Genomic DNA, 23,765 nt, shown 5'->3' on the forward strand with positions numbered 1-23,765 from the left:
ATAAGAATTAAAATAAAAGACATGTGATATGCGTTGCTAATGAAAGATCTATCTACCAAGAGATAAAATGACAAGAATATCAACAACTACAGGTTAAAATAATCTATTTTAATATTGGAAAATATATTTCAATAAATGATTTGTAAATATTTTTAAATGGTCTACACTTATACATTCAAATGACAAAATTTTTGGTTGTAGACTTTTAGGGCCAATTTTTGAAGCAAAAATAATGTTAAAAGGGCCAAAAATACATCAAGTTAGGACCATCATTCAAAATTCAAACAAAGCTTTACCCAGTAACACAAATTTGATAACAAATAATTAAAGGAAATTGAAAATCAGTTGTTTATACTTTTCTGATAACCAAAATGATAAGAATACATACAATATTAAAAATATTTCTTGAGCCAGGAAAATAAAAAATTCCTACAATTTAATTACTTTTTGCATTTTTGTTGACATAACATTCTTTGTGTAGGCATTGTTTGAAAACAACTACATTTTTGTAGTTACCAAAGATCTTCATAACAGTTAAGAACAAATGGCACCTTTCCTAGGTTTATTTTTCATTTAATTTATCTCATATTATGGTCAGTTCTACTTTAAACTTAAGAACAGTTTTAAGGTATGCATGGAAATCATGCAACAAAGCCTAATTATCCAACAGTTGTTATCAAAAAGAACTTATAGGTGAGATACCATCTTTAACCTTTCATTGTTTCTCGGACACAATGGCTGATTATGGTAGGAAGATAATAATAATAAAAGAAGTCATTATAATTTTTTTTTACTAAAACCACTTTTTTTTCATTGACAAATCAAGATAGACAATGGAAGGGTCACTGAAAAATAAAGAGGGCCTATGGTCAAAATCTAGAACCAGGTGCTCCGCAGGGTGCAGCTTTATACGATTCCAGTGGTTGAACCCTGATTAGTTGGGGCAAATTTGGTCACAATATTCAAGCTTGATTCTGTCTGAATTTGGATTGTGATCAAATTTTTGACATAATATAGGTTTTTGTCACAAAATTAATGTGGTCAAAGATCTAACAAATCTATTGCACAATACTGTGTAATTGAAGATTTCTTCTTGAAACTTCTTTGAAAAAAAAGGAAGCCCATCAAAAAATGGTAAACAAAAAATCCCCCCCCCAACTTATTGAACCCCCCTTGGAGCAATAACCCTTAAACTCAATCCAATGCTTTCCATTGCAGTATTGAACCTTGTAGTACAATTTCAGAGAGATCCATACACTTAAACACAAGTTATTGTCATGATTGTTTTGAAACTAGAAACATGCTTCTTTTTGGCTCTTTTTGGCCCCTAATTCCTACATGTTTTGGGCAATTAACCCAAAACTTAATCCCAGCCTCCCCTTTGTTATATGGTACAATGTGGTACAATTTCAGAGAGATGTATACAATTACACATAAGTTATTGTCTTGAAACTAGAAAAAAGCTTGTTTTGACCCCTTTTTGGCCCTTAATTCCTAAACTTTTACTCTATAACCCCTATAATGAATCCAAACCTTCTACTTGTGGTTTTAAACATTGCGGTATGATTTCAGAGCAATTGAAATACTTCTAAACAAGTTATTATCCCGAAACTAGAAAAATGCTTGTTTTGGGCCCCCTTTGGGCCCCTAATTCCTAATCGGTTGGGACCATCATCCCCAAAATCAATCCAAACCTTCCTTTTGTGGTAATGAACCTTCTGAAAAATTTAATGAAGATCTATTCGCTTAAACTAAAGTAATTATCCGGAAACCAATGTGTCTTCGACGACATCATACCATTATACGACCTTTGGGGTCGTATAACTAGAGGCTCTAAAGAGCCTGTGTCGCTCACCTTGGTATATGTGAATATCAAACAAAGGAAGCAGATGGATTCATGACAAAATTGTGTTTTGATGATGGTGATGTGTTTGTAAATCTTACTTTACTAAACAGTCTTAATGCTTACAATTATCTCTATCTATAATGAATTGGCCCAGTAGTTTCAGTGGAAAATGTTAGTAAAAATTTACAAATTTTATGAAAATTGTTAAAAATTGACTATAAAGGAAAATAACTCCTTAGGGGGTCAACTGACCATTTCGGTCATGTTGACTTATTTGTAAATCTTACTTTGCTGAACATTATTGCTGTTTACAGTTTATCTTTATCTATAATAATATTCAAGATAATAACCAAAAACAGCAAAATTTCCTTAAAATTACCTATTCACGGGCAGAAACCCAACAACGGGTTGTCAGATTCATCTGAAAATTGAAGGGCAGATAGATATTGATCTGCTAAACAATTTAAGCCCATGTCAGATTTGCTCTAAATGCTTTGGTTTTTGAGTTATAAGCCAAAAACTGCATTTTACCCCTATGTTCTATTTTTAGCCCATGGCCATCTTGATTGGTTGAACGGGTCACGCCACACATTTTTAAAACTAGATACCCCAAAGATGATTGTTGCCAAGTTTGGATTAATTTGTCCCAGTAGTTTCAGAGGAGAAGATTTTTGTAAAAGATAACTAAGATTTACGAAAAATTGTTAAAAATTGACTGTAAAGGGCAATAACTCCTAAAGGGGTCAACTGACCATTTCGGTCATGTTGACTTATTTGTAAATCTTACTTTGCTGAACATTATTGCTGTTTACAGTTTATCTCTATCTATAATAATATTCAAAATAATAACCAAAAACAGCAAAATTTCTTTAAAATTACCAATTCAGGGGCAGCAACCCAACAACGGGTTGTCCGATTCATCTGAAAATTTCAGGGCAGATAGATCTTGACCTGATAAACAATTATACCCCATGTCAGATTTGCTCTAAATGCTTTGGTTTTTGAGTTATAAGCCAAAAACTGCATTTTACCCCTATGTTCTATTTTCAGCCGTGGTGGCCATCTTGGTTGGTTGACCAGGTCACGCCACACATTTTTTAAACTAGATACCCCAATGATGATTGTGGCCAAGTTTGGTTTAATTTGGCCCAGTAGTTTCAGAGGAGAAGATTTTTGTAAAAGCTAACAACGACGGACGACGACGACGGACAACGGACGCCAAGTGATGGGAAAAGCTCACTTGGCCCTTTGGGCCAGGTGAGCTAAAAATGTATTGAACCAGAGAACACATTGAAATATCTCGCTTGCTTTATGAAACAGGATTGAATTTTATACTGTTAGTCTTTGAGATCAATACCTTACTGCATGTATCAAAAACTATATTATCAATGAACCTGAAAATGATTGATTGATTGTTGGTGACACTTTCAGTTCTATTGGCTATTTCATTGCAGCATTATTTTTGTGTGTACAGGAAGCTTGAGTACCTGAGAGAACCAAAGATCTCAGGCAGCAATCCAAGCCAATTCAGATCAGAGTTAATCATAACCTGCAGCAACATAATTTTGAACTCAGAACCTGAGTGTTCACAGCTTAGTGATCACTGTAGATGAACTAAGTTTTTGTAAATATAAATAATGCAACAAGGTGAGTATCGCACTAATACAAAATTCAAATTTTTATATTTTATACAAATGTTTATGTCCAGAAAATCGCAATTACTTATGTTGCATTTTTGTCCATTCTTCATAAATTGCAATAACGAATGACCACATTTATTTCTGATTGTACAGTATAGGTACTTATACAATGAGGCATCTCCCCCTTATAATGAGCACTTTACAATCATTCATTCAATGTAACATGATGTCAAGTTCAGATTAACACTGCCAGATGCACACCTTACAACCATTCTATACACTGAGTATTGTTGACCTGTTGCTAATAGTATCTGAGTTCGGGACCAAACCATAAAACATAATGTTGACCAATGTACCATAAAATTAGGACAAGGCTAAATGAACACTGCCAGATAGACATGTACACCTTACCATCCTTCTTTCAAGCATATTAAGTTGACCTATTGTTTATAGTTCCTAAAAAAACTTACTTGGCATTGAACCATTATATAGGTCAAGGTCAATTAATCCCTCCAAGACTAAATACTACATGGAGTTGACCTATTACTCTTTTAAAATAACCTAACAAAAAATCATGGGATAGTTTTTTAAGCAATCAAAATGGGGTCATGTACAACAGATACATGCCAGACAAAACTTCATGATTCATCGGTGTTTTAGACAGCTGTCATTCCTTGCACTTTGTTCAAGCATTTTAATTTTAAATGCATGATACCTTCTATTAACTTTGAATGTAATGATATCAGAAATTTGCCTTTAAGAAATCATTTCATCCTATTCAGTATTTTGTTTCTTCTCCACTATAAAGTCCTGTTGAAATTCAAAATATTTTTATTATATCCTCATCACTCTCTATTTTTTATTACCAGACATATCCCTAATGCCTACACATCTATTATTCAATTATGCACTTTTAAACTGTCTTAAATTGATTGACTTCTTCCTCACCAGCAGATGACAGTTACATGAGGGTGGACAAGTATGAAGTTGATAGTAATCTCTAAACAAACCAAAGAACCAGTTGTATACTGACAAATGTTTAGCCATCTTGTAAAACTAAAACAAAAAGTTGCTAAACTAGATGGAAATAATGTAAACAAAAATACAAGAAAACGGAAATATTCTTAATATTTTCCCACATACAGAAAGCAATTCAACTGCATTAAAATATGGCACCAGTACAAACTACAAGAAATCATCAATCTTCTTTAATTTCTGGCAGAAACCACAACAATACCATCCAGTACAGAAATAACTACCGCTTTATTCTGGCTAATTTCACACAAATTACCTGTAACACCTTAATTTCAAACTGATTAGGAAGTGTGGAAACTATTTACTGCAGTATGTTTGTAGATCATTAAGACTTAATGCTTTAGTCATTAATTATCTTCTGTTAGTTTTCAAGATCTTTCAGGAGTTTGTTTACTGTGAATAGTTGAGATAATTAATACTTCATTGAATTATGGGTCTATTGACTGATTCCACTGTATCAATCTTCACCAATACAGTATAGCTGTACTATTCCTTAGGCTATTCTGTGTCTATCTAACAACATTCATTTTGTATTTATCCTGAGACTCATTGAATTTTTAAAAACATAAACTGTAAATTTTCAATTAATGTGGGATACTGAAAAATATGATTATTGGTGAAACCTTTTTAAAATAGACAAATTTTATGAAAAAAAGTAATACCATGAAACTAATAATAGAACAAATAACTAACAATCCCTGCTTCTAGAACTAACCGTCATGAACCAGAATAAGCATGATGACTGTAAGAAGGCATGAATCATGCATAGTTTTATATAAGATAAGCCAGGTATGTAGAGTTGCAAGGACACAAAGAGCATACCTAGTTCAAAGGTCAAAACTTTATGAGAACATCCAGTCTATAGGCACATCTGGCTATTAAGATCTAAGCTATATTTTTTCACTGTATTGGTAAAAGCCTGAAAAAATTCTATAATACAAGAGGCTTTAAAGTGCCTGTGTCGCTCACCTAGGTCTATGGGCATTGTTAACAATGGACACTATCTAACATTATGGACTGCAGCATTCAACAGATCTTAATTTAACAGTTTTACTTAAGAATTGAATGCTTCTTTTTGTAACTTCATTGGGGTGTAAAAGCGTTGACCGAAGTACATTTTGTGCGCTTCATACTAAAAATGTGCGCACGGTCAAACTTTTACAACCCTATGAAGTTACAAAAAGAAGCATTCAATACTTATAATTACATTTTTTAAGCTATGATCATGAAAACTCAAATTTTATTATTGTTTTATTTAATTAACCTGTGCACTTTATTGTGGGACCATGTGTTATCATGAACGAAAAGTTTTATTGAGCAATGCAATTGCTTACGGAATAACAGGTGATGTGCAGTTAGCCAATCAGAATAAAGTATCATAATGAAACATACATCTAATGTAATTATAACATGGTATGAAATTCATGTTGTACATGCCCATACAGGCTGGTTTTGTATGCAGTGAATTTTACAGTTTGACAGTCACTCATCTTTAACAACCATAGTGTTAAAAGATATAGGAAGATGTGGTTTGAGTGCCAATGAGACCACTCTCCATCCAAATAACAATTTATAAAAGTAAACCATTAAAAGTCTGTTAAAATTCCTCTTCAATGAACTGAAGAAATTTCTCTTGTAGACAGCAATATTACTCCAACTAGATTTGAGTTGATAGATTTCAATTTTAAAAGGACAATAAAATACCAAAGAAGTATGTGTACTACAAATACCACATTAGTGATACTAAAAAACAATCATTCAATTATTACTCAACAAGAATGTGTCCATTATACATGAATGCCCACTCACGCTATATTTTCTATATTCAGTGGACTGTGAAACAGGGTCAAAACTCTAATTTGGCATTAAAATTAGAAAGATCTTATAATAGCGAACATGTGTACTGAGTTTCAAGTTTTTACTTCATCAAAAACTACCTTGACCAAATTCTTTAACCTGAAGCGGGACAGACAGACGAACAGATGGACGAATGAAAGAACAGTCGCAATGACCCAAAAACAAAATGCCCCTAGGTGTGGTATAATAAAACATTGTTCTTACTTACATGGAATAGAACAATTGTTTATATTCATCGTCTCCTTGGTTGTCCATGGTGATGAACTGATCTAACTTCTCTATAATCTCTCTTTCAACCTGAAATTTAATAAATTAAACTGTTGTTACAGATCTGTCTTGCCTGTTTATAACCTTTACAGTATAAATATTAAAATTATAATGGCTTTTAAAATCATGACAGTGCAGGGCCAAATAATTGAATTGCCAATGCTAATACAAATGCATATCAAATAAATTTTGTATTTAAGCCAGACATGTGTTTCTTCTTTAAAAGACTCATAAGTGACGCTCACTTCCAAACAAGAGGCTCTCAAGAGCCTGAATCACTCACCTTAAATTTTTTGCTTAAATCTTCCATGAATGATTATTTTGGGTTTTCAATTTATATAAATGGTTCTTCGATTCTGTCATATCTTCTTCAAAAGCAAAAACAAGAGTGGACACACTGAAATGCCTCCTTTGTCTCGTGTTCATAATATAATTTATGATGAAAGTATAAAAAAACATTGTATACCCATAGCATTACATTATTGCTGTTTACAGTTCATCTACATCTATAATAATATTCAAGATAATAACCAAAAACAGCAAAATTTCCTTAAAATTACCAATTCAGGGGCGGCAATCCAACAACAGGTTGTCCGATTCATCTGAAAATTTCAGGGCAGATAGATCTTGACCTGATACACAATTTTACTCCTGTCAGATTTGCTCTAAATGCTTTGGTTTGTGAGTTATAAGCTAAAAACTGCATTTTACCCCCTATGTTCTATTTTTAGCCATGGCAGCCATCTTGGTTGGAAAGCCGGGTCACCGGACACAATTTTTAAACTAGATACCCTAATAATGATTTTGGCCATGTTTGGTTAAATTTGGCCCAGTAGTTTCAGAGGAGAAGATTTTTGTAAAAGATAACTAAGATTTACAGAAAATGGTTAAAAATTGACTATAAAGGGCCATAACTCCTAAAGGGGTCAACTGACCATTTCGGTCATGTCGACTTATTTGTAAATCTTAATTTGCTGAACATTTTTGCTGTTAACAGTTTATCTCTATCTATAATAATATTCATGAAAATAACCAAAAACAGCAAAATTTCCTTAAAATAACCAATTCAGAGGCAGCAACCTAACAATCAGTTGTCTGATTTATCTGAAAATTTCAGGGCAGATAGATCTTGACCTGATAAACCATTTAACCCCCATGTCAGATTTGCTCTAAATGCTTTGGGTTTTGAGTTATAAGCCAAAAACTGATTTTACCCCTATGTTCTATTTTTAGCCATGGTGGCCATCTTGGTTGGTTGGCCGGGTCAACGGGACAAAATTTTTAAACTAGATACCCCAATGATGATTGTTGCCAAGTTTGGTTCAATTTGGCCCAGTAGTTTCAGAGGAGAAGATTTTTGTAAAAGATAACTAAGATTTACGGAAAATGGTTAAAAATTGACTATAAAGGGCCATAACTCCTAAAGGGGTCAACTGACCATTTCGGTCATGTTGACTTATTTGTAAATCAAACTTTGCTGAACATTTTTGCTGTTTACAGTTTATCTACATCTATAATAATATTCATAATAATAAACAAAAACAGCAAAATTTCCTTAAAATTACCAATTCAGGGGCAGCAACCTAACAACGGGTTGTCTGATTCATCTGAAAATTTCAGGGCAGATAGATCTTGACCTAAAAACACAAACTTTATTCTAGATACCCTAGGAATCAATTAGATGAAATTTGGTTTGAATTGGTTCAGTAGTTTCAGAGGAGAAGATCTTTGAAATAGTTGACGACGACGACGACGGACGACGATGGACGGACAAACGAACGACGACGGACGCCAAGTGATGGCAAAAGCTCACATTTCCTTTTGGAAAGGTGAGCTAAAAAGTTAAACAGGCCAAATAAAGTACGAAGATGAAGAGCATTAAGGACCAAAACTCCTAAAAGTTTTGCTAAATACAGCTAAGGTTATCTATTCCTGAGGTAGAAAAGCCTTAGTATTTCAATAATTCCTAAAGTTTTGTAAAGAGTTAGTTTATAAATATGACTATATCAACGATAATTCATGTGCTGTTATAGTATTGTGCTGATGCTTACAAATTTCCAGTAATATATATATATATACAATGTATATACACAAGTCTAAATTGAAAACAACGTTGAAACCTATGATTGTTTTGGATAAAACCGCAATTTTTATACGTGTGCATGTAATACAAATTTCGTTGTAGCAGGGTCTAAATACAGAACAAAATACATTTTCCAAAAGACCAAAAGAGTGAAAATGTATATTTTAACAAGAAATTTGACTAACAGGTCAAACAACTGATGTTCTTAAACCCTACTGACTGCAATTGAAGATTGCCAAATAAAATTATCACAAGCTGTAACAAAATGGATCTTTATATTAATTTAATACAAAACAGAAATCAAGAAACTTGCGGCAAAGATTGTATTCCACAAACATGAGGTGCTAAAATTTGTACACCATATCCGGACTTCAACAATTAATGTCTCTTCAGTGATGTTAGGGATCGAAACAGTATTTGGAAGGCCATATAATTTACCTCAATTTGGGATAGACTCTTGAATTTTAAATGAGTCAAGATATATATATAGAAGGTATTGATACCAGAGACTTCCCTTGAATTCGAGACAGATTTTTTTTATGTTCACTCTTGCGTTTCACATAGTATTATGTAGAATTCCTGAAATTGACAGGTCAAGGACGTTATTTATACATCCTTGGACAGGTAATATTAAATGTAGTAACCATGTCAATTTCTAAACAGAATTTTCAGTACTTTTTATTAATTCTACTCTATACATTTCAATCAGAGTAAAGTCATCCTCATTTTCAAATTTCTTTAGATTTATCTTTTGCATAAATCATACTAACAATATTGAGACTGTCATAGGTAGCAATACACAGTTAGGAGTTTGGTTTCGCATTTTGGCCCAGGTGGATTTTTCAAATATGAAAGTTATTGTGTAACTAAATTCATTTTTAGACAGCTGAGTACTAATTTAGCCTTCAAAGATGGTTTATAAGAACATCAAGACTATTTTTTACATGTTTTATGGGCTATTTTCTGTTTGACTCGCCACATTTTCATAGCTAACTGGCAATTGGTCCAGAAATTAATGTCATGTTTACAAACACTTTTATTCTACACAAAGTTTGGACGCAATTTTACAAAAAAATTGAGACGAAAGACATATGGTTTTCATTGGATGTATTGAAAGATATATGTAGACAGTTTCAGAAAAGGTATGACTTCAAGTGATTGAAATTATACTTTTGGTCAAATTTTGGGGAAACATGTGACACTTTTTTGCAATATTTTATATTAAACAAATAAATGCAGATTGTTGCCATGGATACAACCAAAAAAAATTATATTTTACCATTTTATATACTGATGGGTGATTCTGATTACATACATATGCATATATATGATACAAACATTAAGCTTAATATTATAAGAAAGCAATGAAAAGGGAATGGTAAAACTTATGAGGGAAAATTCTAATATTTTTTCCTTCTGCTTATTGCTACCAAAAAATAAGACAAACCTTGTTCAAGGTCAAGTAAAGGGAGGTAACTAATCATAAATCATAATGCATACCAAAATAAAATGTCCACTTGTTTTCTGTTCACATTGTATCATATCATAAAACATTGGAAGAGTTGCTGCCCTTAGTTCTTTTTCCGGAACCAAAGTGACCTTGAGGAATGGTCCAATCATGGATGGAATGAAATGTCTTCTATTGGTCCCTGTAAAGTATATAAATTGGACCATTAGCAGCTCCCCTGGATCTTTGTGCATTTCCCACAGACACTACTCTCTAACATTACACACATATTGTTTTACATTTAGAGTAATGTCAGGGCCTTTTATAGCTTGTATAAGTATTGTTCATTGTGTAAGGCCATCTGCAAACATATAGTAGCTTATATCTATGACATTTGGTCTCTGGTGGATAGTTGTCTCATTTGTAATCATAACAAGAGGCTCTCAAGAGCCTGAATCGCTCACCTTAAATTTTTTGCTTAAATCTTCCATCAATGATTATTTTGGGTTTTCAATTTATATAAATGGTTCTTCGATTCTGTCATATCTTCTTCAAAAGCAAAAACAAGAGTGGACACACTGAAATGTCTCGTTTGTCTCGTGTTCATAATATAATTTGTGATGAAAATATACAGTTTATCTACATCTATAATAATATTCAAGATAATAACCAAAAACAGCAAAATTTCCTTAAAATTACCAATTCAGGGGCGGCAACCCAACAAAAATTTCAGGGCAGATAGATCTTGACCTGATAGACAATTTTACCCCTGTCAGATTTGCTCTAAATGCTTTGGTTTTTGAGTTATAAGCTAAAAACTGCATTTTACGCCTATGTTCTAATTTTAGCCATGGCGGCCATCTTGGTTGGTAAGCCGGGTCACCAGACACAATTTTTAAACTAGATACCCTAATAATGATTTTGGCCATGTTTGGTTAAATTTGGCCCAGTAGTTTCAGAGGAGAAGATTTTTGTAAAAGATAACTAAGATTTACGGAAAATGGTTAAAAATTGACTATAAAGGACCATAACTCCTAAAGGGGTCAAATGACCATTTCGGTCATGTTGACTTATTTGTAAATCTTACTTTGCTGAACATTTTTGCTGTTTACAGTTTATCTCTATCTATAATAATATTCATGATAATAACCAAAAACGGCAAAATTTCCTTAAAATAACCAATTCAGAGGCAGCAACCTAACAACGGGTTGTCTGATTCATCTGAAAATTTAAGGGCAGATAGATCTTGACCTGATAAACCAATTAACCGCATGTCAGATTTGCTCTAAATGCTTTGGTTTTTGAGTTATAAGCCAAAAACTGATTTTACCCCTATGTTCTATTTTTAGCCATGGTGGCCATCTTAATTGGTTGGCCGGGTCACCGGACACAATTTTTAAACTAGTTACCCCAATGATGATTATTGCCAAGTTTGGTTCAATTTGGCCCAGTAGTTTCAGAGGAGAAGATTTTTGTAAAAGATGACTAAGATTTACGGAAAATGGTTAAAAATTGACTATAAAGGGCCATAACTCCTAAAGGGGTCAACTGACCATTTCGGTCTTAGTATGAAATTCAAAACAGTGTAGCTGTGGCCATTGATTGACACATTAAAATCATTCATTGACTGGGACAATTTAGGTGAACGTTTGTATGTAACAACCAATGCTCACTATGTACTTTTTAAAGACACTTTAACTATGGGGTCACCAAAGGTTCTCAACACCTAAATAAAGTAATTCGAAAAATTAATCAGAAATAACACGATATTTTGATTTATATCAATTATATAAATCAAAACACAAAGGTTATTCCTGATTAATTTTTCGAATTATTTTATAATTAAAGGCGTTAAGAAACCTTTGTTGACCCCACAGTTTAAATGTCTATCGTAGGTACGTCATGAACAGTGGTTGTTACAGACAAACGTTCACGTAAATTGTCCCAGTCAATGGATGATTTTGATGGGTCAATCAATGGCCACAGCTACACTGTTTTGAATTTCATACTATTTGTAAATCTTACTTTGCTGAACATTTTTGCTGTTTACAGTTTATCTACATCTATAATAATATTCATGATAATAACCAAAAACAGCAAAATTTCCTTAAAATTACCAATTCAGGGGCAGCAACCTAACAACGGGTTGTCTGATTCATCTGAAAATTTAAGGGCAGATAGATCTTGACCTGATAAACAATTCTATCTCTGTCAGATTTGCTCTAAATGCTTTGATTTTTGAGTTATAAGCTAAAAACTGCATTTTACCCCTGTGTTCTTATTTTAGCCATGGCGGCCATGTTTTTTGATGAAATGGTAATTTAAACACAAACTTTATTCTAGATACCCTAGGAATCAATCAGATGAAGTTTGGTTTGAATTGGTTCAGTAGTTTCAGAGGAGAAGATCTTTGAAATAGTTTACAACGGACGGACGATGACAACGGACGACGAAAGGATGCCAAGTGATGGCAAAAGCTCACATTTCCTTTTGGAAAGGTGAGCTAAAAATGAGGAGACGTGGTTTAATGGCCAATGAGACAACTATCAACTAGAGTTGAAGAAAAAAAATGATGATTTCTGCTTTAAGACCAATCTTGAAAATCTTTTTTTTTAAAGAACAAAACCCCCTAACTCAGACACGCTATATCTGAAATTTATAAAAATAAAAAGGGAGCTTACAACTATAGATATAAACTATTCATTTAAATGACAGAAAAACTGCTCAAAGTATTTTTGAGTTATTGTCCAAAAAATTGGAAAACCACCTTTTTATAATGAATAAAACTTCAGAACTCAGAAACATAAAATCTATAATTTATAAAAATTGAGTGGAAGCTCCTGTCAATATATAGTTTCTTGCAAATTGGTGAAAGCGTTTTTGAGTTATTGTCAAAAAACTGAAAAATCACCCTTTTTGTAATGAATAAAAACCCATAACTCAGGAAGGTAAAATCTAGAATTTATAAAAAAAAAAAAAAAAAAAAATCTCATGTCAATAGATATAAACAATTCACCAATGTTTCATGCAAATTAGTTGAGGCGTTTTTGAGTTAAAGTTCGACATGTTGATGAGTGATGACGGATGGACAACGGTTTACCATAATATGTCATGTAAACGGCCTTATAAAAACCAGGTGAAAATATCTCATCATGTTTGAAGGCTTTGTGTATTTTAATGTGAAAAATATCTCCTCAAGTAGGCTAAATCAAACTGAAATATCTTGGAAAGGTGAATAATGTAGGTACTATTTTTTCGGTAAGGTGGTATGTCATTCACCTAAGCACATTTTTTCCTTTTTTTCTCTGTAGACTTGTCTTTGTTTTTTAGCTCACCTGGCCCGAAGGGCCAAGTGAGCTTTTCCCATCACTTGGCGTCCGGCGTCCGGCGTTGTCCGGCGTCGTCCATCGTCCGTCGTCGTCGTTAACTTTTACAAAAATCTTCTCCTCTGAAACTACTGGGCCAAATTAAACCAAACTTGGCCACAATCATCATTGGGGTATCTAGTTTAAAAAATGTGTGGCGTGACCCGGCCAACCAACCAAGATGGCCGCCATGGCTAAAAATAGAACATAGGGGTAAAATGCAGTTTTTGGCTTATAACTCAAAAACCAAAGCATTTAGAGCAAATCTGACATGGGGTAAAATTGTTTATCAGGTCAAGATCTATCTGCCCTGAAATTTTCAGATGAATCTGACAACCGTTATTGGGTTGCTGCCCCTGAACTGGTAATTTTAGGGAATTTTTGCTGTTTTTGGCTATTATCTTGAATATTATTATAGATAGAGATAAACTGTAAACAGCAAGAATGTTCAGCAAAGTAAGATTTACAAATAAGTCAACATGACCAAAATGGTCAGTTGACCCCTTTAGGAGTTATTGCCCTTTATAGTCAATTTTTAACCATTTTTTGGTAAATCTTAGTAATCTTTTACAAAAATCTTCTTCTCTGAAACTACTGGGCCAAATTAAACTAAGCTTTTCCACAATCATCATTGGGGTAATTTGTTTAAAAAATGTGTGGCGTGACCTGGCCAATCAACCAAAAAGTGCTACGGCTAATAATAGAACATAGGGGTAAAATGCAGTTTTTGGCTTATAACTCAAAAACCGAAGCATTAAGAGAAAATCTGACAGGGTTTAATTGTTTATCAGGTCAAGATCTATCTGCCCTGATGTTTTCACATGGATCGGACAACCCGTTGTTAGGTTACTGTCCTGAATTGGTAATTTTAAGGAAATTTTGCCGCTTTTTGTCATTATCTTGAATATTATTATAGATAGAGATAAACTGTATACAGCAATAACGTTCAGCAAAATAAGATCTACAAATAAGTTTACATGACCAAAATAGTCAATTGACCTCTTAAGGAGTTATTGCCCTTTATAGCTAATTTTTAACATTTGTCATAAATTTTTGTAAATTTGTAGAAAATATTTTCCACTGTAATTACTGGGCCAAGTTCATTATAGACAGAGATATTTGTAGCAACAAGAATGTTCAGTAAAGTAAGATCTACAAACACATCACTATCACCAAAACACAATTATGTCATGAATTTATCCGTGTCCATTATTTAATATGCACAAGACCAAGGTGAGCGACACAGGCTCTTTAGAGCCTCTAGTTTTATTACCGTGTATTGTCAAGCTTGGTTACTAATAATTGTTTCTCAGTCACTCAATGTACAATGTAGTTCGAAACTAGAGCTGCTGACCCTGTTTGTTCACATTAAAATCCAATGGTGTCTACACGATGTGACGCATTGAATTGTTATACCTAATCAAATGCTCTATTGTAAATTAGCTGATATTTTTAGACTAAGGGAATTATATTATTTGTTTGTGTGATATTGCTTTGAATAGTTTGCAATAGATTGGGGGGTTATTCAATAGGAAACCTCATTATTAGCCATGAAATTCCACATCAAATGAATTTTATATGAATATTTATCTATGGTCAGAATATTGATCTCTTTATATTGAACCAAATGGTTTTTTTTATGAAAAAAAATATGTATATTACTTTTATTAACCTACTCTATATTCCTGAACAAAAATATGGCATGATCATTGTTTTTTCTGGAAAGTTTTTCTTTTATTTTGGATGATTTTTTTTCACGGGAAAATTGCGTTAGACGTTAGGTGCTTGTCATTTTGAAATTCTTAAAAATACGATTTGCTTGGCCAGTTTTGTCTTGTGTGATAAGTACAAATTATAACAAATTCTGAATGAACCAAAACTTTCCATGCATCTTTTGATAGTGCATATATAAATTGACTTTTGTTGAAATTTTATGGAAAAATCAATAAGCCATCAAACCTGTATTGTATGCCTTTAACTACAAACAAATATGAACATTAAGGATGTCTGCTGCTCTAATTTAAAATAACAAGGATTTCATGTGGTTGCTTAAAATGAAAACAAATTTGATATTCAAACAAAATAAAGTAATAAAATCATTAGTCTCGTGTGTAGTTTTCAAAATACGAGACATTTAGAAAATGGCGGGAAAAGGGTTTTCTTCAGACTTTACTATTTGTTTAACATTGGAATTGTTTTTTACCCTTTAAACCAAGAAAAAATAACAAGGGTTTCATGCCGCCGGATCACTAAATCTGAAATGATCTATTGAACAGATTTATGAAGACAAAAGTGGGGTGTCGTGTAAAAAAAAATTTAATACATTTGGATGGATAAAACCTGAGAAAATCGAAAATATGACAAAAATTCAAAAACATGACCAGCAGACATCCTTAAAAAGAAAAGCTTTTTTTTTTTATTTTTACCTAATTTTTCCCACAATGTCTGTATCTGATGTCCCATCATTATTCTCATATCATGATACCTGAGGAAAAAAAATATTAACTTTAATAATCATGAGTAAAAGTTTGTGTTTGAATTTTACAATTATCAAGAGATTCAAGACATGTATCTTATCTTCCTGAGCAAATAATTTGGTATCAAGAGCACAAACATTCTCTTTCAAGTAAAATTAAAGATTTTGTATACTGATTTCTATCATGCTAATCAAAACTAGAAAGATGAGCACTAACAGTATTAAATAATAATTTGCATTTTAATATACCTTTCAATAAACTTATTCCTTTTACTTTCTGAATATTCCTCTAACTGGAGACTAGGTTGTGTTATAAAGTCCACTGCAAGTCTGAAGTAAAGGTTCCATAACTGAAAATACAAATCACATAATATAAATACCAATGTAAGGAAAATCAAACAAGAATGTGTCCACAGTACACGGATGCCCCACTCGCACTATCATTTTCTATGTTTAGTGGACCGTGAAATTGGAATAAATTCTCTAATTTGGCATTAAAATTAGAATGATCTTATCAAAGGGAACATGTATACTAAGTTTCAAGTTGATTGGACTTCTACTTTATCAAAAACTACCTTGACCAAAAACTTTAACCTGAAATTTGCACTATCATTTTCTATGTTCAGTGAACCGTAAAATTGGGGTCAAAACTATAATTTGGCATTTAAATTAGAAAGATCATATCATAGGGCACATGTATACTAAGTTTCAAGTTGATTGGACTTCAAATTCATCAAAAACTACCTTGACCAAAAACTTTAACCTGAAGCGGGACAGACGGACGAACGAACGAACGAACGAACAGACGGACGGACGAACGGACGCACAGACCAGAAAACATAATGCCCCTCTACTATCGTAGGTGGGGCATAAAAATATTCAGGACAATTTCATGTTAATATGTGATGAAAAGGAGTAAGTTCACAAAGGGTTAAAATTGGCCATAAGAATTTTATGTTTGTTTTAATGTGACAAAATAGTACCAATTTCACATATAAATAGTTGTAATATAACTGTTGATTCAAAATATCTTCAAAATACCTAGAATGTACTTTTTTTGGAATTCAGATTAAAAATGATAAAGAAATGACCCCTCAAGTAAGCATTTGTATTTTAATGTCAACTTTAATAAAAAAATTGACTTCACAGCATTTTAGATCCTAACTTTGCATCCTAGGGTTTCCTCAAGATTTTAGATTAAAAACAAGAATGTGTCCATAGTACAAGGATGCCCCACTCGCACTATAATTTTTCATGTTCAATTGACCCTGAAATTGGGGTCAAAACTTTAATTTGGAACTCAAATTAGAAAGATCATATCATAGGAAACATGTGTACTAAGTTTCAAATTGATGTGACTTCAACTTCATCAAAAACTACCTTAACCAAAAACTTTAACCAAAACTTAAATCTAAACTTCGCACTATCATTTTCTATGTTCAGTGGACCGTAAAATTGGGTTCAAAACTTTAATTTGGCATTAAAATTAGAAAGATGATATCTTGGGGAACATGTGTACTTAGTTTCAAGTTGATTCGACTTCAACTTCATCAAAAACTACCTTGACCAAAAACTTTAACCTGAAGCGGGACGAACGGACGAACGGATGAACAAACGAACGAACAAACGAAAGAACGGAGGCACAGACCAGAAAACATAATGCCCCTCTACTATCGTAGGTGGGGCATAATAAAAATGCACAAAATTGTTGTTTTTTGACAATATTTCTAAAATGTGCTGACTTTGAAGACTTGAATGTACTCTTATGAAAATATTTTGTTAACCAGTAGCAAGTCTTAATAGATCTATTTTAATTTTATGATAAAGATAAAATTCAAGGCCATATTTGGCCTAAAGAGAACTTTTTCCTTTGCCTATTTTGATAATATTCAATAATTAAACAACACTCCCTTATATAATTGTGATGCCAGAAAAGCATAATAACCATATAACAGCAATGAAATCGATCATTAAAAAATGTTAACACATGCATAAGAAATAAGGCAATAATAACAACAATTTTGAGGACTTTCATAAATGAAGTCATAATGGTGTCTTATCATATCATCAATAGTCCTTAAAAAAAGTCCAACAAGAGAAGAATTGATAACGCAGGTGCTGCAAACAGTCATCTTGAGATAAGTAAAAGTCACAGATATTTTGTAGCTTGAAAAAAGTTTCACTGATTAGTGACGCTTGTCAAAATTTGAAGAGGGAGGTAAAGGGTTATTTTCGTACAACGTGATCGGCGTTTTCAATTTGACGTTCAACGTGTTTTAATTTTTTATTTGACGTTCAGTCGTGCAAGACAGGTGCCTTGTTCAACGTGTTCTGCATATTTAATTTAAGTGCATCGTGATCTTCAAATGCTTATTTTGCGTCCTCAGTATTTTTCAAATAAAATTCAAACACTTGTCAGAGGTCGTAAAGAAATACGATTTTAAAAGTCGCAACATTACAGAACATATAGACATACTTACATGTTGGTCAAAGTACTCTCCTTCAAGGAACTGGTTCTTTAAAGCTTGGGAGAAATATTCAACAGCAGAAAATATCACACTGAAAAACAAATTGATTATTTTGAAGGATTGTTGATTGATATTTTTAATTTGCATGAAAATTAAGCTATCTGTCAGAAATGTCTCAAAATATTCATTACATATGTAATTTTCTTTAAAAATTGTACGATATAAAGATATATATATCAAATATATTTTAATTCATTTATTCTGAACTTATCTATGGTTTCGATAACTAAACACGAGTTATTATCTGGGCTATACTATAAACTATGTAAAAGATTGGTGTTTGACGCCACTTTCAACACTATTGTTCTTTTTCATGGCAGTCAGTTTTTATTGATGGAGGAAGCCAGAGTGCTCAGAGAAAACCACAGATCTTGTGAAGTTAAACTGACAATCCCAGTGAATTTAGATTACAGTCTAGTGCACTCATGGTATGAACTAACAACCTCATTGTTGACTGGCTAGTGATTACAGTAGAAGAACTACATAAACCACTCAGCCACTGAGGCCCCAGTATGTAAATAAGGGAGGATTCACTGATCTAAAAAAATACATACTTGTTGGTCTCCATTCTCATTATGGTCCAATCTGCTGATAACATTTCTGGTTTGAGTAGTTCTAGGAATGTATGTAAAACCTGAGTTAAGAAATCCTGTAAAAGAAAGTACATACTAAGTAAAAATGGTGCTGATAATTCTTTAGTAACTTTTAGTACTTTTAAAATAATTAATTGATTTAATTATTTTGTTTACATGCATCAATTTGGACCACTACCAGTATTGACTTACATTTTGAATTGTGAGCCAGGATTTTAATTTATCAAAATGAAAATTGCATGTTCAATCTACGAGACACTCTCTCAACAGTGTTCTACACAGTACAGCAACAAACAGTACAATTCTATGTACTGCCAAGAAAACTAATTTGTTTCAAACAATAAGATTTGAGATATTTCTTAAACATATATTTAAACAATTTCACACATCTAATAATGACAAATGGTGTCTGTAAGAATTTCGAACTCTACATGAGTCGATTTTGCAAAAAACATTACGACTAACTTAAGATTTATTATAAGTATACAGAATTGTTCATGACTTATAATCAATCTTAGTCATAAGTTTTTTGTGAAACCAACTCCTGGATCCTAAGTTAATTCTGAAGCAGAAGGTTTAAGGAACAGTACCTATTTCAATAAAGTATCTTACATACATATTAGTTATAAATCATTTAGTTTGGTAACATACAATTAATTTAAAGCATACAATTTTTGTTTGAAAAGGGCTGTTGCTGTGTTGTATTATTGCATCAAAATAATAGGGTTCCATCAATATGGGTTTTACTGCTGTCACCCATAAGATCTCCATGAAATAATAATGGACTTAGAGTATTACTTTTAAAGGTGGTCCTTTGGGATGGATCTGTATCACAGCTGTATAATGAGTTTCTTCCATCAGACGTAAAAGTTCTGTCAGACAAGCTACCATCTCACCCTGCAATACAAAAGATAACTTAAAAACATGGATCAATCTGTTTCAAGTAAATACCTATCTTATCCAGGGAAACATTGCAGAAATACACCATAGCATTTCAAAATTCATAAGAATAAACCAAAACTACGATACCTAATACAGGTATGTTAGATGTTTTGTTTTTCCACTAAGTATACTGAGTTATTTTTTTTAGCAATATATATTTAAAATTGAAAAAAAAAAAAAAACATTTTCAAAGTTCAAATCTTTATGATAAAGTTTTTGCAAAGTAAAAAACTGCATGTTGTGTTTTCATTTCTAAAATGGTTGACTATTAACTTTATCAATAATTTCAAGATGATCAGCAAATATTATTCATTTCACTAATTTTTAAGAGAATTTTTCCCCAATATAAATGAGGCTTACATTTAACAGATAATAAGGAAAAGTGACACAGAAAGACAACATTATCTTAAAGAAAAATATGAGAGTCAAAATTTTAAAACATATTATACAACACTTAATGAAAAGAATAAAACATGTATAACCTTTTTTTTTTTTTTTTTTTAAATTAAACATCATCAAAAGAAAACACACAGTAAATATAAATTAAATTGACGGAATAAAACATCCCATTTTCATTGTTGTCAATATGGATTTTATTGACTGCCATGATTCTGCAGAAATATGAAAGTAGAAATGCATGAATGCTAAGCAATATAAAGATCTATCCTAAGCGCTTATTCTGAAATGAACCTTGTCCAAAACCTTATCAGCAGGTGTTTTCTGCAACCACATTTCTGTAAAAAATTATATCTATTTCTGGCTTCATGACAGGAAAGAAAACACAAATGCAATCTCTTATGCTTTAAACATGCCAGTGTGTTTGCAGAGAAAGACAGTGTAGTGGTAAGAAAATTCTTACAGCAAACAAACACAGAAAAAAATGCTTTCATTTCTTGCTTTTGTTACTAGTGGCATAGTGAAGCAACAATTAGAAAAAGATAATTAATGCAGAAATTTCCATGAATTACTATGCAGACAAAAATAAACCACCTATTAAAAAAATATCTTAAGATGCATTCATGCATACATCACAATAACAAGTTTAGTGCAAAACTATCTAGGGTTTGATGGTTTTTCGAATATATATACCTAAAATGTCACCTTTTAATAACAATACTATTATACACTCCCTGATCTATTAGTATTTCAGAACTCATGTTAATATCATCAATATATGTTACAGTTGTTAATATTTAAATGAACTCCTGTTAATAAGGTTCTTTAGATTTTGTTAATATCAATTGCGTTAATTCTTCAAAAGACATCCAACCTCTACATAACCAGTTAACCATCTAAACTATTCTTTCTTGAACATGCTGACATGACAGTCATATAATTTTGGCCATTCTAAATTACTCAGTTTATATGCAAAATGTCAAGTTAATAAAATGGACACTTTTGTTCAGTGTAGAAGGGAGATAACTCTCAATTTTTAAATAAAATAAAATTATACATATATATTATATACAATGCATATATCCACAACATAGCATGAAAGCATTCATGCTTTTATAAAATTAAAATAAAACATAAATTGAATATCTTTCGGTTAATCTACAAAAATTTGCATGGAAACAAAAAAAAATCTATTTCTCTATACAAAAACAAAAACTTTTTCTCATAAAGATTTTTGAAGGGATAACCCATGAAACAAAGAAAGGTAACTATTGTAAGGCATCATGAAAACTTTGGAAAAATAAACAAAACAGGGGCAACTTGAGATTTTGCAATTTAAACTTTCTCACATTGAGATCAGTACAAGCCACCAACATGCATTTAATCTGCATGCAGATGCAGAATATTTAAAAGTTTTACACAGTATGCTTGTGGATCATCATTAAATGGTAGACTTTGAAGCTGTGATGGCAACAGTTGTATGGTTAAACGTCGTGGTGATTTAGCTGGCAATGTCTTACTTTTATCTTCTTCTGGCTTCAAAGGTTAAAGTTCAAAGGTCAAGGTACATATCAACATATTATTAATTCAGGAAATTATATTAAACTTGTTCAGGCTATTGACATCAGCTATTTCATGTATTCCTTCATTAAACTGTTTGAGGACAAATAAGTAGTCTATTTGTTCTGTATCTGTATCAAACTTTTCAAATTACTTTCAAAGACCCTTCAAATCAACAAAACTTTTATGATAAAAAGATGCAATGCACATTATTGATGTTTATCAAAAAATATAATCTACCCATATGTTACTTTATTTGGATGTATTTAAGGATTCTTTATAATAGGAATATAAACTTGTTGAAATCTCTCTAAGGAATAAATATTTGTTTTCCCAGTTTTCTTATAATAACCAAAGTCATGAGGTGTGCTTTACACAGATCATATAAGTTAGTAACAAAAGATGATATTCAAATAAAACAAGGCTGACCCTAAGGTAACAGAAGTTTTTATGAGTAAGGGGAAAAAAAGTGATTTTTCAGAATTTGAATGTTAATTGAGAATAACTTCCAAACAGAAAATGTTACTATGTTCAACATTAATCTTAATCTTAAACTATGTAAGATGTATATCAGAAATGTCCAATAAAGTAAGAATTGTGATCAATGAAAACTCAAGTTATCATCCAGAAATCATTATATCAGAGCTAAAGACAGATAGATAAAAATACATAGATGGCATCTAAATGCTATTAAAAATTGACAAAATTAAAGAAAGGTAAAATTTTCAATAGTAATAAAATCTTATTAAGGGGGCTCGCGGGTCTAAATCAAATTCTTTATTTAATATAGGATTTCTCTATATTTTTCTATAAATGAACTTTATCTTATACCTAATAGAAAAATGAAATAAAAAAATGGGGTCACCGTTCATTTACTCTCACAATCTGCTTTCGAAAGAAGCATACATTTTTGTTAATGTCCTTTTTTTCTGTTGAACTAATAGAAGAAATAGCGGTAATATTGATATAAAAAAAGAACTAAATTACAAAAATCGCTTAAATTTTACAATTATTTAGTTTATGTACAGCTTATTCGAAAACAACAATAAAAAATATAGGTCACCGATGAGTTAAAAAAGATATTTCAATTTTAATGCCAAAAAATGGCATTTTTGCACCAAAGGGAGATAATTTGGAGCTTTATCAATGATATCTACATTTTAAAAGTCATCTGGGGCCAACACGAATTAATTTTTTGGAATGATTTTTGTACCATATGAAAAAGTAACAACTACTTAAGTTAATAAATAAAATTTGTAATGAAAAATTAATGTTTATTTTTTTTTCTGAAAATCTTATACCCGCGAGCCTCCTTAAGGACCACAGATGGCAAGTTTTGGCAATAGTCCTTTTTTTTGGGCCAGCTGAGCTAAAAATGAAACTGATTAGAAACTTTAACATTTAACATTTTTTTCAATTAAGAATCAAAAGTCAACCATTCTCTTATGTCTAAACAGTTGCTTGATATTACATTTAAAAAAAACAAAAGTAACAATTCATTTGTTCATGCGACCTTCTTCTTCTGACATATACTCAAACTCTTTTTTAAGAGTTTTGGACAAATATTCTAGTGCCTGCAAACAATGAAATAGATACCAATAGTCCCTACCTAAGGCTGAATCAAACTAAATTCAATAAGTTATCCAGTATATCAGTTAGGCTATCCAGAATATAAATAAACAATAGAAACCAAATCACAAAAAAATTATAAAAATGTTTTTTGTCAAGAG

General features: G+C 31.9%; 1 protein-coding gene across 23 annotated transcripts in view; it reads right to left on the reverse strand.

Annotated features, from left to right (window-relative positions):
* LOC139516163 (dedicator of cytokinesis protein 3-like) overlaps positions 1 to 23,765 on the reverse strand; it is a 126,373-nt gene that overhangs the window by 38,719 nt on the left and 63,889 nt on the right. For 15 of the 23 annotated variants that reach the window (XM_071306226.1, XM_071306153.1, XM_071306089.1 and 12 more), the window contains 8 exons: positions 21,895 to 22,011; positions 19,936 to 20,034; positions 19,099 to 19,193; positions 18,497 to 18,575; positions 16,266 to 16,366; positions 15,967 to 16,025; positions 10,229 to 10,377; positions 6,587 to 6,675 (listed from right to left, as the gene is read on the reverse strand). In XM_071306226.1, the coding sequence (XP_071162327.1) occupies positions 6,587 to 6,675; positions 10,229 to 10,377; positions 15,967 to 16,025; positions 16,266 to 16,366; positions 18,497 to 18,575; positions 19,099 to 19,193; positions 19,936 to 20,034; positions 21,895 to 22,011 (788 nt within the window). The remainder of the gene's footprint in view (positions 1 to 6,586; positions 6,676 to 10,228; positions 10,378 to 15,966; positions 16,026 to 16,265; positions 16,367 to 18,496; positions 18,576 to 19,098; positions 19,194 to 19,935; positions 20,035 to 21,894; positions 22,012 to 23,765) is intronic. The other 8 variants (XM_071306218.1, XM_071306135.1, XM_071306188.1 and 5 more) reach the window with 1 other exon arrangement.

The sequence above is a fragment of the Mytilus edulis genome, chromosome 1, assembly GCF_963676685.1.
Source record: "Mytilus edulis chromosome 1, xbMytEdul2.2, whole genome shotgun sequence".
In the NCBI taxonomy this organism is placed as follows: Eukaryota; Metazoa; Mollusca; class Bivalvia; order Mytilida; family Mytilidae; genus Mytilus; species Mytilus edulis.